The sequence below is a fragment of the Hemicordylus capensis genome, chromosome 6 (assembly GCF_027244095.1).
Source record: "Hemicordylus capensis ecotype Gifberg chromosome 6, rHemCap1.1.pri, whole genome shotgun sequence".
In the NCBI taxonomy this organism is placed as follows: Eukaryota; Metazoa; Chordata; class Lepidosauria; order Squamata; family Cordylidae; genus Hemicordylus; species Hemicordylus capensis.
Window position 1 is genome coordinate 46,228,477 of NC_069662.1, and position 17,153 is coordinate 46,245,629.

The 17,153-nt window shown below is 43.1% G+C and overlaps 1 protein-coding gene across 1 annotated transcript in view; it reads left to right on the plus strand.

The window, feature by feature from the left end:
- Window positions 1-17,153, plus strand: part of KRT23 (keratin 23) — a 30,805-nt gene that overhangs the window by 8,606 nt on the left and 5,046 nt on the right. The window contains exons 3-6 of the mRNA XM_053259748.1: window positions 9,077-9,159; window positions 11,217-11,373; window positions 14,977-15,138; window positions 16,936-17,061. Coding sequence (XP_053115723.1) covers window positions 9,077-9,159; window positions 11,217-11,373; window positions 14,977-15,138; window positions 16,936-17,061 — 528 coding nt within the window. The remainder of the gene's footprint in view (window positions 1-9,076; window positions 9,160-11,216; window positions 11,374-14,976; window positions 15,139-16,935; window positions 17,062-17,153) is intronic.

Here is a 17,153-nt window from a genome sequence, read left to right on the forward strand (position 1 = left end):
TAACACTGCAGACTGCAGGTGGAAACTCACATAACTGAATATCCCTCTATTCTTTTTAATCATCTTTCAACATAGAATACTAGGCATCTGAATGAAGGGCTGCAGCCTAGCCTTCTCCTTTGCCAGGGTGGGGGAGCTTTCCAGTTTGTGAACCCTTACATGTAGCATGGACTGGTACAGTGCAGACACAGCTCTACTACCTCAGTTACTCTTTGCAAGAACCAAGCCCCTGAGAGCAGAGCTTAGAGCCCCCTTTTACACAGCGGGAGCTAAAGCTTGGCTATAGTCGCTCCTCAGTACTCTGATTGATTGCTATCAATAAGTTGATTGCTCTTTATCTTTAGATTTAGGGCTATTTCCAATTAAGCATTTGTCTATGCAAATATGTATAGAGAGGGGATCAATAAATACCTGCATCTTTGTAATGTGGAAATAGCAGGGGGCATGAGACAGGTGTACTGCTGTGAAGGGCTCGGAAGCAAGATGCATGTCCCACACCTGTGCCTGATACATCCAGCATTAAAGGTTGGGACCACATCCAAAGCATGAGGAGGAAACATTCCATCATTTTTCCTCATTTTGGACTAGCCTGTGTAGACTGTAAACCTTACGGGCTGGGATGCTGTATATTGTATAGTACCCATCACACCATTTGAACTAAATTTCTATTTCACTGCAGTAATGGAAATAACAGCAAGAGCCAGCACGGTGTAGTGGTTAGAGTGCTGGACTAGGACCAAGGAGACCTGAGTTCAAATCCCCATTTAGCCATGATATGTGCTGGGTGACTCTGGGCCAGTCCCTTCTTTCTCAGCCTAAGCTACTTCACAGGGTTGTTGTGAGGAGAAACTTAAGTATGTAGTACACCGCTCTGGGCTCCTTGGAGGAAGAGTGGGATATAAAATGTAAACAACAACAACAACAAAAACGGGCAGAACCATCCACACAAAATCACTCTTGAAGACTTTTTTTGTGGGCCAGTTGCCACAAATTTCTTTGTGCAGGAGGATGAAACTACTAGAGTAGATGTCCCTGAATATATATGAACCAAAACTGTACAGGAAAATAGAGCATTCCACTCCACAAACACTTTCCTTAAAATAAACTCCCACTCTCTCTCCAAAGTTATAATTTCAATATAATTAAACAGAACTTCTGGTTCCCACTAAGATTTTTACATTAACCTTCAATAAAACTGCCTTTCAAGCTCACAAGTCTCCCAGCACAGGTGTGATGTTAATTTGGACTCATAATAAAACCTAGCTATCTAAGGCAATAATACCTGTGACTAATCAGGTTAATTACGTTTAACTCCATGCTGCCATATAAGGCAGGAAGCCAGGCTTTTTGCAATTTTGTGGTTTAATTTATGAGAGGCATTTCTGGTTCTGAATAGAGATAATTTGCACTTCCCATAAACTTTTCCATAAATGGTCTGTAGGATGACAGCGGAACTGTCCCCAAGTTAACTCTTTCTGCATGGTAACAGTTTATTGGGATGGCTGTTGTCTGATTAGACCCAGTGAAAGAAGTCTGAACTACTTGACCAGCAGGAAGGGTTGAATAAGCAGTAATCTCTATGTAGCATACTCTTCAGGTTACAGGTCTTCCCTGATGGGCTTTCAGCCTAGACCAGGGATTCTCAAACTTGGGTCCTCAGGTGTTATTGGACTTCAACTCCCATAATCCCCAGCCTCAGTGGCCTTTGGTTGGGGATTATGGGAGTTGAAGTCCAATAACACCTGAGGACCCAAGTTTGAGAATCACTGGCCTAGACAATCATTATAAAATAGGCCCTCTATTGGAGACCAAAGGCAGGATGAGGGCCTACTTACAGCAATCTTCTTTCCTTGTCTTCAACAACTCCAGCTCTCATCTGTCATGATTCATCTAAGTACTGTCACCTACACAGTTCTCCATGGGTTTTTTTATTCCTAGAGCTTTGGGGTCTGCTTCCACTTCACAGTCATCTAAGTATGTCAAGAAAATAATGGGTACTGCATGAAGAAGCCGATCACAAAGAGGCTTTGACTTACCATTATCTCAGGACTTCCCTGTCTCTATTTCATGGATCAGTCACCCACCAGACACCAGTCAAGACACCCTCAGGGCTGTCCTTAGGACAGGGTAAGCAGGGCAACAGCCCCAGGCTCCGCTCTTCTAACCCCCATTAAAATTAACTGGAAGGGGTCTTGCACTGGCTGATTTGCCCCAGGCCTTGCACTCCACCAGAGCTCTCTAAGGACAGCCCTGTACATCCTAGCTACAAAACATCTGCTTCAGCACAAAGCTTATTTTGGCTTTGCCTCAAGCTGCCTAAACAGACTGAGTTCTTCTCTCCCCATCTGCAATCCCTGTCTCTCTTTGCCTGCACTCAGGCTCTTCAGAATGGAGTGCTTCCTAGCTCATGACTGCTGCTGGATTTCCTAACACAAACACTTCTTAGAATTGATTGCAGCAACTTGGACCTCCAGGACCTGATCTAGCCCCTGGCTTCAGGATTGTAGTTGGACATACATACACTTGCTGATCTGGCAGGCAGAAGAAGCAGTCTTACATGACATTTTGCAAACATTGCTATGCATGTTTGCATTGTGCAACCTGACATGTTACCATCCCTCATTATAGTGCCATCCATTCTTTACAAAGAATGAGGAACCAGGTGCCTGCCCCAAGGGGTCTACAATCTAGATATCAACACAGAGAGACATCAGAGGAAAGGGAGGAATCGAGGCAGGATAAGCAGGGGGGAAATATGTGACTGCTTTAGGGTACACACATTTTCAACTTATAATAGGGAATGGGGATAGGGGGTAGTGCCAAAAGGCTTAACAGGAAAGTTAGATTTTTAGAAGGGATTTGAAGGAAGTAAGAAAGGAAGCATCATTCAGATATTCTGGGAGCCAGTTTGAAGCATAAGGGCGGGGGGGGGGCAGCAAGAATGAAAGGCCAGAGTTGCTGAGGAAGTAGCACAGACAGTTGAGGATAGAGGAGTGAAGGTCACAGGCAGGAGAGTAACAGTCTATAAAGAGCTGAGAAGTAATGTGTTTGTGGAGGGCTCTGAAGAGCTTGTGCTGAAACTGGGAGTAGAAGCCAGTGAAGGCGTTTAAGGGGTGTCACGGTTAGTGTGATAAGAAAGGTGAATGATTCTGGCAGCAGAGCTGGATGGGGTGAGAGGGAAGGAAACTGACTTATAGCAAGTCACATCTAGTTTAGTATGGTCTTCTACACTGATTGGCAGCAGCTTTCCAAGATCTCAGGCAGGAGTCTCTCCCAGCCCTACCTGAAGATGCCAGGAATTGAACCTGGGACCTTCTGCATGCAAAGCAGATGCTCTGCTATTGAGCTATGGCCCTAAGGGGAATGTCTAACAGCAGGCAGCGCTAACATGCAGCCACCCATCCAAATGCAAACCAAGGTAAACCCCACTTAACAACAGGGAAAATTCATGCTTGCTACCATAAGATTGGTTTTCCGCCCCTAGAGATGATGGGCCTGGAAGACAGGGAGGGAAGGGTTGCAGTAGTCAAGGAGAGATATGACCAGGTGTGAACTAAAGTTTTTGCTAAGGGGAGCAGAGAAGAAGACATATACATAATATTGTAAAGGAAGACATTATTTGGCTACTGAATTTGGGGGACATTGAAGATGTCTGGTGGGCCACTGTGTGAAAGAGGATGCTGGACTAGATGGGCCTTGGGCCTGATCCAGCAGGGCTGTTCTTAAGTAAGAGAGAAGAGTCCAAGATAAAGCCAAGGCTTCATGCCTATTCAACAGGGTGGATAGTGATCCTATAAACTGATAATGAGAGACCATGAGGAGAGGTTGGGATAGCAAGGAGCCAAGAACAGAGCCCTGAGGAACCTTGACAGAAAGAAGAGGAAGACCTTCCCATTTTGTAAACCTAAAGAATGATTAGATAGGTAGGAAAATAACCATTTGAGGACAAAATCACATACAACTGAGGCATAGGGGAAGTGATCAACTATACTGAAAGCAGGAGAGAGGTCAAGATGGATGAGGATAGAACAGAGACTTTTTGATATGGAACTTGCTTAGACAGCAGAGGAATAAGAACTATAGATTAAAGGACAAGCAGAATATACTTGAAACAGTCCAGACTGGAAGTACTTGTGGTGGCAAGAAACCGCATTAATTTAAGACAGAGTTCCATGAATCATGATTTCTGTTTTGGTGCCTCAGTTTTGGTCTAGTGGGATGGCCCCCACCTACCAATATATTCTTGGGATTTCTTCCACATTTTCTGGGACATCATGGAAATTACAATTAAACCCACTTGTCCCCACCAACACAATGAGGCTAGTCACACACGCGTGCAAAACCGGGCTAAGGGAGCCCAGCCTGGTTTTGCACACGAAAGCAAACTGCCGGGATTGGGCCAATCCCGGTGGCAACATGGCAGCAAACCCACCTAAATAGCCACCCTGCAAAACGAGGTTAAGGGAGCAAGTGCTCCTTTAACCTCCTCTTTCTGATTGTCTGGCAGCCATGACTGCTTGCGGCTGTGGCTGCCAGACTGCAGGGAGCCCGGGGAGTTGAGGGGGATCCCCATGATGCACCATGCACTCGCACGGTACATCATATTTTCAGGGGCTGGGACAACACATCCCAGCCTCTGACACTCTCCTGTCTCGGCATGTGGGGAATTGTCTGGGTGCGCAATACCAATGGGATCATCTGCAGGGAAGGTAAGTATAACCCACTGTCCCCGCAGCCTGCTCTGGAGCCCTTCTCACTAATCGTGAGAAGAGGCTCAGTGTCTTTTGGCATTACTCAGTTTTGTTTACCCTTTGGGTCTAGGAACATAGGAAGCTGCTGTAGACTGAGTCAGACCATTGGTCTATCTAGCTCAGTCTACACAGACTGGCAGCGGCTTCTCCAAGGTTGCAGGCAGGAATCTTTCTCAGCCATATCTTGGAGAAGCCAAAGAGGGGACTTGAAACCTTCTGCTCTTCCCAAAGCAGCTTGAATCTCTCACAGTGCTCACATGTGGTCTCCCATTCAAATGCAACCAGGGTGGACCCTGCTTAGCTAGGGGGACAAGTCATGCTTGCTACCATAAGACCAGTTCTCCTCTCCTTATTGTCAAATTTGGAGCCAGCAAGAATTTTCCCCAAGTCAAATTGGCTGAAGACCCTGTGTATCTATTCATTTACTCCTGTAACATGTGGCATTACTTTCTTGGTCAAGTCATTCTGGAGCTGTGACAACTCTGCTTATTCACATTGTTGCCTGTGGTAATGTAGGGAGGTAAAGGAGCTGACAGGTGAACTAGATGGCCTTTTGGTCCCTTTAAATGGGATAATGACTGATAGGTCATTGCTATGATTCTGTGCCAATAGATGTGGGTATGCAGTTTTTAGGCTTTGTCCAATGCAGTCTATTATATGGCATCCATAACCTGTGAACATATAAATAATCAATTCCAATACATCAGTCACTGCCCTTTTCCAGTTCCACCACAACATTAGAACTTGGAATAAAGAGGTTGCTGAAACCATTCTGATCCACCTGAGATATTTAGGGCTTTCTGCAATGTATCTTCTGGCAACACCTAAGGTGTACTCTACTTGCTCAGGAATCACTATCTGTTCCCCCTCATTGCTCAATGAATATATTCCCAACACAGATCCCCAGTTCTGTGATTCACTGAGATCTTTCCAGGAAGGACAGAAGAGACATCTCTTGAGAATGCTTTAGGTACAGTGCAGGGGTAACTCAAATCCCTATCCAAAAACAATATGCAAAAACATAATAATTTGGCAGAAGGCCACATTGTAACTACTGTTCCCACACACCTTCATTTCCTAATAACCTCTCTATAAATGCTGCTGCTTCCTCTTATCAGAGCCACTCCTCAGCAACTCTTACTGCTCCTCAACAACATCCTAACACAGGCTCTTTCCTTCCCCTGTAAGGACACAGTCTTGATGCAATTTGATGGTCATTACAGATCATTTAACACATTTTAACCACAGTTTTGTGGCAGAACAAACAATTGATTTCCCACTCTTTCATTGCAGGTATGTGGGCTGGGTAGTGATTTCTAACCTACACTAGTGCTTATTAATATAGCAGAAGTAAATTATAATTAAGCCAGATGAATTAATGCAGAGTGCAAAGTGGACTGTTCACTCTTCCACACACTGATTTTCACTCCTATCATGACTTCTGCTGCATTCAGTGAACTACTTTTTTCTTTCCATTGGAGAATATAAGAGCAAACTGGGGTTGTTAAGTCAGGATATCTATGAAAAGGACAGTATAGAGTGGACAGGAATTCTTGCTGGGATTGTCCAAGGATGTAACTACTCTTGGAAAAGGAAGGTAACTCCAGGAACAAAGAGTGAACATGCCCGTAACAGAATGAGGTGCAAAAAGGCAATTACTCTCTAGCTACCCACAATCCCCTAACCCCTGCACATAATACAAGTTTTGCTATCACCTTCAAATTAGGTTAACCTCTGCCTGACAGGTGAGAAGAGACACTGACCAATGTAATTACTCCTGGTAAGTGGTTTGGGGAGGTGTCTATTTAGCATTCCTAACACCAGATAGTTGTTCCTCTTAAGTAAGCAGCCTTGAGCAGTCTTAGCCCTGGGATATTATGTTAACCATTGGGAAACAACAATAATTCTTAACCCTGATAATTGTATTGGAATGTAGAGAGACAGGGATACGTAGCAAGACAGCCAAAATAAACATAGACAATCAACCTGCCATGGCTGGGGTGAAGTGGCTGTGTTGGACTGGTGAAGGTTGTGGACTGGCTGCTTCACCCACCTCACTAAACAACCTCACCCAGCACACACGTCATCAGCAGTTGCTACTCTTCCTGCTCCTTGACATTCTTACCACTCCAACTTCCCCATCCTATGTCTTATGAGAAGGCAGGTTGGGACTGGGATAAGGAGCAGCAACAGCAGCCGCCGACACCACCATCATCAAGAAAGGGGGAACTGATGGTGGGAAGGGAGCAGATAGAAGGAAACTTTGGAAGAATTGTAGGGTGAAGGGAGATTGAGAGCAACAACACTGGTCATTGCGTTTGGGAGACGGAAGGAGATGGCTACAGAATGGAGTTTCAACCAGGAGCTCCTTGTTATAATTCAGAAACAACTGTATACATTTACTAGGAGAGGAGAGCTGGCCTTGTGGTAGCAAGCATGACTTGTCCCCATAGCTAAGCAGGGTCTGCCCTGGTTGCATATGAATGGGAGACTAGAAGTGTGAGCACTGCAAGATATTCCCCTCGGGGGATGAAGCCGCTCTGGGAAGAGCAGAAAGTTTCAAGTTCCCTCCCTGGCTTCTCCAAGATAGGGCTGAGAGAGATTCCTGCCTGCAACCTTGGAGAAGCCACTGCAAGTCTGTGAAGACAATGCTGAGCTAGATAGACCAATGGTCTGACTCAGTATATGGCAGTTTCCTATGTTCCTATGTTCCTACTTCAAAAATTGAAAACAAAATGGCAAACAATGGGAGGTTCCAAAAATTGAATTCATTTCAATTCATTCTGTGGACATTTCCCACCCACCCACCCACCCACCCCCCAAAAAACAAATGGAAATGGATAGGAATGAAGCACATTCCTATCCATTTCCATTCAACCTCCCCATCCCCCCACCCCCACCCCAAAAGCACATGTCTACTGTATGGAAAAGAGAAAACCGGAAAGAAATATGGGGAGCTGAAGGCAAAGTGTCACGTTCAAGCATATATAGCAGCAGAGGAGCATTCATTCAGATGAACACCATCATCAGAATGTTCAGATCAGACATGCATTTGCTCCTCTTCTGTACATTTTGATATCTTTTTTGAATGCTCAAATATCTGAATATTTGATATTTGATACATTATTTCAATATTTATCCATTGATGCGATATTGATGCTGATATGTGGTGAAATATCACAGTGCTTTTCAAACTTTCTATCCTCAGGGAACATTTTCAGTACTGGCACTTATCAAGGAACATCTGCAAGTCTGCTTCAGAATCCCTGCACACTGCAGAGGTTTCTGAAGCATGTTCTGAGCACATGCCTCTCTGCACATTCAGTTCAGTACTGTTGGCCCTCACCACCACCTCTTGTGAACCAAGAGTGTGTTCTGTAACAAACCCAAAACTTTTCTCTGCAGCTGTGCACAGCAGGGGAAGACCTGCCGTGGTGTACACAAATTCGCTTTCAGCTATCTTTCTCATTCCAGAACCCCTGGTAAGCTTCTAAAGAGCTTGGGGATCCCCAGGAAATTGTTAGAAAACCACTGGTGCATCATAGTTGTCATAATTTGATGGTTGGAATGAAATGGTTTTTGGTTTGGCACCGTTTGGTAGATAATATGCAATGGTAATGTGTCAATTGGGAGCTGAGATCTCATATTTGAATCCTACCAACACCAAAACTCTCAAGAGATGCTAGCAAGCCTAAAGCATTCATATTTTCAATTAAAACGTTTGGCATTTAAAATGTGAATTTTAATTTTGCTTTAAAATTTCTCAGAAATTTGAATGCCAGAATGAAAACCAGTTCAGAGATTTGCAAATATTAGTTTCAGCTCTAGTATATTTTCCAGATTTATTTATTTGATTTCTATAACACCCTTCCAAAAATGGCTCAGGGCAGTTTACACAGAGAAATAATAAATAAATAAGATGAATCCCTGTCCCCAAAGGGCTTATAATCTAAAAAGCAACATCAGATAGACACCAGCAACAGTCACTGGAGGTACTGTGCTGGGGGGGTGGATAGGGCCAGTTACTCTCCCCCTGCTAAATAAAGAGAATCACCATGTTAAAAGGTGCCTCTTTGCCAAGTTAACAGGGGTAGATCCTGTTAACAGATCCTGTTAACAAATCCAGGAAGTTTATACAGATGTTTCAGGCAATCAGGAAGCCTAGGCTAGAAATAACTCAAAAGAATAACCTGAGATGTGCCCAAACATGCTAAGAATTAAAGGCTCCTCACTCCCAAATACAATACTGTCAAAACATGAAAGAATACCATGAAATGTTCATTCTACATCCACAGTAAGACTAATTTGATATTCATTATTTATAGATTGAGACTGGACGGGTTACCAATGCTGGCATCGTTCTACAAATTGATAATGCTAAAATGGCAACTGAAGACTTCAGGCTCAAGTAAGTTCTTCCTTGAATTCCTCACCCATTCATGAAATCAAAAATGGGCAAAGCCATAGAACTGGAACTTAACAACCCAACATTTGAACAATAAAATCAACCAGTTAACCAAATTATGAGGCTGTTCTCACGTGCAACCTAATCTGGGCTAGGGATGGCCAGCCCGGGTTAGGCTGTAGTGAGAACCGCCAGGATCGAGCCCAGTCCTGGTGGCCCAGCGCTGCCTCACACCATTTTGAAACCCATCTGATCTCTGGGTCAGAGACTGGTAGCATTAAGAGGGTGCATTCAGTTTACCTTGTAGAATGTAGTGGGACAGAGGAAAGGCAATGGTCTCTTATGGATGTAGGAGTCAAGAAGTTCATGGCTTTCAGAAGACCACAAGAAGTCAATGCAGATGTTCAGGCACAGGTGTAATACCCATTCTTCCACCCTGCCATGAGGCAATTTGTCACACTTAGTACCAGCTGAAGCTTCCATCAAGGGAACCTAACAAAGTACATCTTAACAGTAGTATAGGCTCAAGGTTACAAAAGCTGCCACTTCAGTCTGAATCTGACAATCATGGTCACAGCTTTCTTCTTAGGAGGAACTAGTGAAAAGTACTCCTACCCACTCCCACAACTTCAGACTTCAAGCACAGCAATGAATTCAAGAATACCCCAAGGCTACTTGAATATGGCCTTGAGTCCCCCCCCCCTTAGTTTAGAAGCAGTCATTATTCAAAACTATGGGGGGCGGGGATAATAAAATTGCAAGGATGAGGAACAGAAGGGCAGCTTTAAAACAACAGACTCCATCCAAAAATATACCCAACAATCAAGAGACTCTTGAGCTCTATCTCACTCTTTATCTCTGCTCCATAAGTCCACAACTGGACCAAACCTCTTTTGTTTCTGTTCACCTGGGCACTTTCCAGATTAAACCCTACAACAGTGTCACTGAGGATCTGCTAAGTGTGCTTCCGTACTTCCTGTGTTGTGACACTGCTGTCCCTGCACTGACAGCAAGGTGCCGTTCACATTTCTGATCCCTTATTTCGGATTTTATGTTTGCGTTATATTGCTACAACATTGCATGTGTGTTGCAAAAAAGTAGCTGCATTTTCCCATTGTAGGAATTTGAGATTCTGGGGATCATTTTCAGTACAATCCTGCCAAGCTGAAGCATTTTACCGCTGTTGCAGCACGTATTCTGGAAAGCATGCAGATAGCTCTGTAGGCTAAAACAGCTCAAGCTGCTTCCTTCTGAGTCAGAGGTTGAATGGAGCTTGCCAAAGGTTGCCTTACTAGATTCTCTTTAGAACAATCTCACAAATGTATAAACAGTTTAACCTGAGCTACCAGTTTCTAGGTAAATATAATGCACTGCATCTACACTATCTCATCTTACAAGACAATACTGGTAATCAACTTCAGCAAATGGAAATGATTAAGGTTACTGTTTATGCCATGAGCTTTTTATAACTTATTTCGGTCAAAGTGAATTTGCACCAATACAGAAGACTACATGGTCAAGTGTGCACACAGAAAAATTTATATCAGGACACTGAATGCTTTGGAATCATGATTACCTCATTGCATTGGCAGCCACACCAATGTAACTTTGACATTTGTTACAACATAATTAGCATTACCCACTATACTTCATACTATGTTATGCCTATGTTAGATAGACGATAACTATGTTATCGTCTCTCTGATCACCATCTTGCTCCATGAGTTTTACATGTAACCAAATTGGTTTGGGGAACCATCTCTTTGGGTCAATTTTTGTTGTACTCTAAATACTAACTGAGTATTAAAGAATTGGCTGATTCTTCATGAATGTCTTGAGCTTCATTGAATGTTATGGATGCCCTAGGATGGAAGACTGGTCTAGTCTACTGTATGTTTTCCAGACTATATGTTTATGGCATGAAGGTGGGAAAAGAAAAAAGTAACAAATGAGGTAGATTAGCCAAGTAGTTAAGGTCCTAGAAGTTGTAGGTCCAAGCTCCATGTCGGGCTGCTGTCTCAGATCCCCTGAACTATAGCACTTTATTCTTCTTGGCTAAGATTCGAGGCTGAGATGGCCCTTCGGCAAAGTGTGCAGACTGATGTGGAGAACATTCGTAAGGAACTTGACAACATGACAATCATCATAACAGACCTGGAAATGGAGATTGAAGCTCTGCGAGAAAACCACATACTCAAGAAAAAGGAACATGAGGAGGTAGAATAAACATCTAGATCTGCTACTTTAAAAAAAAAAAAAATCTGAGCTGCATGTTAACTTTCATAGATTTTAATTAACCTGTATGTTTTTCTAAATAACTTCCAAATTCTCTTCAGCTTGTTAGTTTCCTGAAAACAGAACACTGAGTTCTCTCCAGGACAACTTACTTGCAAGGGCTGGTCCTATGGATTCTTCAAAGGATGGTATACATGGTTCACTGACCCCCGTATTTATCCTAAGGCTACAATCACAAGGCATGATGTAGTAATTTCCAGTGAAGCGAAAGAGATAGTGCCAGTATAAGTTGTCTGTGGACTGCATTTTACTTGTCACAGCCAAAAATATACTACAACGGTGTTGGGGATTGGTCTTAAGACAGTCTCAATACAGTTAGGCCAGAAATTAAAGAAAATGTTTGCCTGAATCTCTAAAAAGCAGAGTCACTACAATGTAGAGCTCTTTAACAGCAGATGAATGGGCAAATGCTTTATGAGCTTAATCCTTTTCCATTAAAAACGGACACACTGGTTCTCCCTCTGCATACATGGCCTTATACTTCTTCAGGCCTATATCCTCCCATTCACTGGCATGATACTAGGTTGGGGAGTTTGTTTTACACATGCCTCATTTTATTATCAACTCCAGGTTTCATATTTACTCCTGGTATTGTTTCCATCTTAACATTAAGACATGAACCCACTTCAGTATCATTCTCACACACAGAGTGATATGGCTATCCCATCCTTTCATACTCCAGTACAGAGGATGTTGTATACGTCAGAAAGATCCCCTAGCCAACAATTATGTTGGAGAGGACACATCTAAATGCCTCAAGTTCTAGATCTTTCTTTAATGTTTCTTTAACATTGAGTGCTCAGGAACTCTTACTGGCTTTTTTAGAAGTAACTCTAACAACTTCAGATGAGCAGCAACTAGGGTTGGCAGTAGGTTTCAGTGGGCCCATGGCAAATTGCCCTCCTTGGGTTCCACAAAGGCTGGTAATGACACTTAACATAGGACAGATAGTATGGGAGTGAGAAGACAGTAGTGGAATTACTCCCTTGGTCAAGCTGCTCTGCTACCATATCACAAAGGTTTTGGGCACAGAGGTGAACTTGGGAACTGGCAGGGGGTCCTTCTGAGAGCCTTACTCCCTCAACAGATGCCCAACATTGCCAATGCCTGGTAATGGCTCTGAGCACAGCTACTGTAGCATTAAAACTTCTAAAGGCCATTCCCATAATTAAACATCAAAGGGAATACCAGCATATGAATATAGAACATAAAATCAATATGAAAGTGTGCTTCATTGGCTGATGTAATTTTGTGCTTAGAAAATAGTTTTGGAAAGATGCATTAGTTGTCCCCTGTCATCAAGCAACCAGCACAGTACATCACAGCTTTCAGACCGTCTGAATACTGGTTATTTTTAACATCATTATCTTGGCTTCCCAAAGGCACTTGCAGTATGTAAACCACAGGATGAGGTTCCTGCAATGAAGGCAACTTAACCAAACCAGTTGAACTTGTCTAATAATTAGGTTGTTTACTATGTTATTATTCAGCTGCTCTCGTAGTAATTATATAGAACCTTTATGGCTGTAAACTTGGTTACACACAGTTTTGTACTGACATGAGATGAAAGGAAATGTCTCAAGTTTATTAATGTATCCCCCCCAATAAGGTTTCAGTAAGGATTCAGGAATCCTAAACCCCAGTTTAACAGTGTTTCAAGCTGCTACACAGGGCCAAATTTTCCACAGTATTCTTCTTGGTGGGCAAGCCTTGATTTTTTCCCCACACACAGAAGTAGACCCAGGAAAAGGTAATACACTTGCAACCTAACACCCTAGCTCTTAACTTTAAGAACAAAAGATTCAATACCCCAGATCACCAATTCATACAGATCAGCAGGGACAAGGATATGCGTATATACATAAAGGATAAGCAAGTTATAGTAGAAATGTTTAAATTTCTTAAGCAATGTGTAAGTGAAGAAAAGAGCCAGCTCTAAAATAAAAAATTAAATTGCGAAGGGTGAATTATAATTAAGGATGTATTCTCACCCTTGGCCAACTACTGGTCCCATTCATTTCTTGCCTCAGAGCTAAGCCAAGCCAAGTCCAAATTGGGGGAAAACAAAACCAAGGATGTTTTGCATCTTTCCAGTGAGGATTAAAGTGTAGTGGTTAGAGTGTTAGACTAGGACCAGGGAGACCTGAGTTCAAATCCCCATTCAGCCATGATACTTGTTGGGTGACTCTGGGCCAGTCACTTCTCTCTCAGCCTAACCTACTTCACAGGGTTGTTGTGAAAGAGAAACTCAAGTATGTAGTACACTGCTCTGGGCTCCTTGGAGGAAGAGCGAGATATAAATGTAATAACAACAACAACAACAACAACAACAACCACTGCCCCTCCCCCTTCACAGCACCGTAATGTGTTCTGCATGGATTCTGAAAAAAGGCTCATACAACTTGAAACTCATGAAAAATCATAGAAAGTAAGACAGGCTGGAGGAGCAAGTCCAAACAATAGGTCACTGGGACACCTGATTTAGACATCCCTCCTCATAGTTTGGGTGAGGGATTAGTTTGGGTGAGGGATTACTAATCCCTCCAGGATTACTAATCCTGGAGGGATTAGTAAAGTGCCTGGCAACTATTATTCCTCCATACTCTTCCAGAGCCCCTCTATGGGTCTATGAAGGCTTCAGGCAGGCTTCAGGTCGCAATGATAAACTGATGGGTGCGACTTTTTACAGTGCAGTTCTGCATCTCAAATGAGATTACTTTGACTGATCTCATTTTTGCTCACTGCAGAGCTTGTGTTCTGACCACATTCCTGTTTCTTACTCTTTCCAGTCACTCACATTGCTGCAGTGCACCATGTAGAGCATTTTTACATCGTAAGTTAAGACAATCCTCCCCCATACAATGGGCTTCTCTAATACTTTTGACACAAGAACCTGGTCTGCAACTGTCAGTAGTCTCATCTCATGCCATTACTGTATAATTTTCTAGGGAGGCATGTCAAGGCTTTCATATGTTCATTTCAATGAACTGGAGTCATGATTGTGGCAGTTATTTTCCCTAAAGGGGGAATTGTTGGGGCAAATTTGACCCAAGGTTCATTTTTGGCAAATCAGCTATGTTCAGTTTGCAAGACTTCATCTGAACAGTCTAGACATTTTAGCAATGATTTTTTTTCTTTAGCTTTTAAAGGTGAGTGTGGCCTACTTGATTAGTTAATAACATTGTTTAGGACATCTCACTGAAGATGAAACTGCTTAGAACAGGGTTTCTTAACCTTTGGTCCCCAGATGTTGTTGGACTACAACTCCCATAATCTCCAAGCAAAAGCCATTGCAGCTGAGGATTCTGGGAGTTGTAATCCAACAACATCTGAGGGCCAAAGGTTAAGAAACCCTGGCTTAGAACAAAGACAAAGTTATCAGATTCAAAAACAGAAGGAGAAAAACAGGTCATCTTTAAAGTGAAAGAAAAGAGTTGGCAGATCTAAATTCAAAATAGCCATATACTTGTCTCACCTCTTCGTGATATATATGTTAATTGTGCTCCTTCATGCCATTCTGCATAGGATATGGAAGCACATCGCCCTTCTAGGGACTTCCAGGTGAATGTGAAGGTGAACACAACCCCACAAGAAGATTTGCCCAAGATTCTAGCAGGGATACGGGAGGATTACGAAACAATTATTGAAAAGAACCGCCAAGACCTTGATGCCTGGTTCCAAAAACAGGTAACAAAGCAAGGCATCAAATACCCTTGCAAAATCTACACCACTTCCTTAAGACAGTCTGATGGAGATCCCCTTTGGCTTCAATCTTTATACATTAGTTATCTATACATTGGAAACTGGCCCCATAGTGCCATGAAAGCAAGCTAACTTAATCACATTCTAGGACACCAGAGAACCAAAGGGAGTGGTTTAATGTGCATTATCCTTGCCATCATAACACACTTATTTCCAGAAATATAAAGTACTCAGTTAAGTGTCTTGAACAGAGGTAACATTCTTTCCTGAATCTTCTACCTTTAGTGACACACCAACCTTGCAGGGCCAGCTTCAAGGCTAATTTCCCCATGGGCTAGTCCACATTAGCAAGTAATGTCAAGCTTCAACCTTCCATGCCTGACTGCCCAAGTGGTCCAAAGGAACATTACCCTTCAAAAGCTTTCTCCCCAGCAGGAGATGGTCAGGCATCAATCATAGGGATAAAGCTATCCATCATTTTGATATTGACATGCGAGTCCATTGATGCTGATTCCTCACCTAATCACTTTCTAAAGTCTTTAGGGCTGGTGCAACAAACTACACCAACGCCAAGCCAGGGAAGAGAAGTCAAAAATACTGATACAATTTACTTTCTTTGCTAAATCACTTGTTTTGTTTTGTTTCTCTTTCTCTTTTACCAATCAAAATGCCATTTTTTGGTTCTGGACTGATATAATCCTGCTAATTTAAATATAATCCCATGTGCCTAGGTGCTCAAGTAATCTGCAGAGCCTGAAGAAGAATGGGTACTGGGGGTGAGGTTGAAAAGACCATGCATGTAGATAGTGGTGACAACAGACCTTGCACCAAATACTAGGGCTGTGCAATCATGTCAGTCTGAAAGACATCATGGACCTACATGTCTTCTGTCAGAGGGAGTTTTGCAATGACAACAGGAGCCTCTGAGAGTCAGCACTTCAACTGAGATCCCTGTTGCCATTATGGAACTCTACTGAGATCTGACATGTCTGATGGATATCCTCCCCAACTCTGCTCTGCACCATTCAGGCACCCACAAGGACCTTTTTAAAAAGTGAGTTTCCTTCAGTGGAAGTCACAGAATGCAGCTTCCTGTGTGCAGGAAGGGGAGAAGGAGGAGAGAGCAGAGGGAGGGCCCACAGATCTGACGGAAATGTTAGATTCCTGACCCAACAAGACATGAACGTTGCTGCTATCAATCATGTGGGGTCAGGTCAGAATCTGACATTTCTGGCCATGCACAGGCCTACCAAATACACTTGCAACGTCTACACCACCTCCATAAGACAAATCTGTTGTACACCCAGGGGTGTAGCAAGGTTGGAGTGGGCCCAGAGACAAGATTTTAAAATGCCTCCCACCCCTCACTGAAGCTCAGCTCATGAAGTAAAGAAATCTTAAATGAGGCTGAATAGTGGTAACAAAAAGAATCTGGTAGCTCCAGGTCTTAACACCCACATCAATTTCGGAGGATGAATACAACTGAAGGAAGCCCGGGCGATTGTGCAGCTGAGGGAGTTAGTCATGTGATTTGCCTCTGGGGCCTCCCCCAGGCAGTGGGCCCCCAGACAACTGTCTCCCCTTGCCCTATTATAGTTACGCCCCTGTGTACACCCTTCTTAATGATCCCTCCTGGCAAACCCGTTCTTTGGAAAAGAAATAGCAGCTTAGAGGAATATGCTCAGAGGAAGAAGTCAGGTGGTGGTGCTAGTGGTGGTTTTTAAAGAGGTGCTTTCTCAGTATGTTCATGAAAACAAGTATAAACTGTTTTCTTCTCTGCAGGTTGCAAGCAAAACTCTGAAAGCAAGCCCCAGCCATGAAGAACTGCAAAGCAGTCAGAAAGAAACCAGTGAACTTAACCGCACACTACAAACCCTGGAAATTGATTTACAGACTCAGCTGAACAAGGTAACTACTACCAACATGGGAGAGCCTCTGGTGGCTGACCTTTCAAAACAAATTGCTCCATGTTCTGCTCTCCTTTTAAATATGGGCACGGC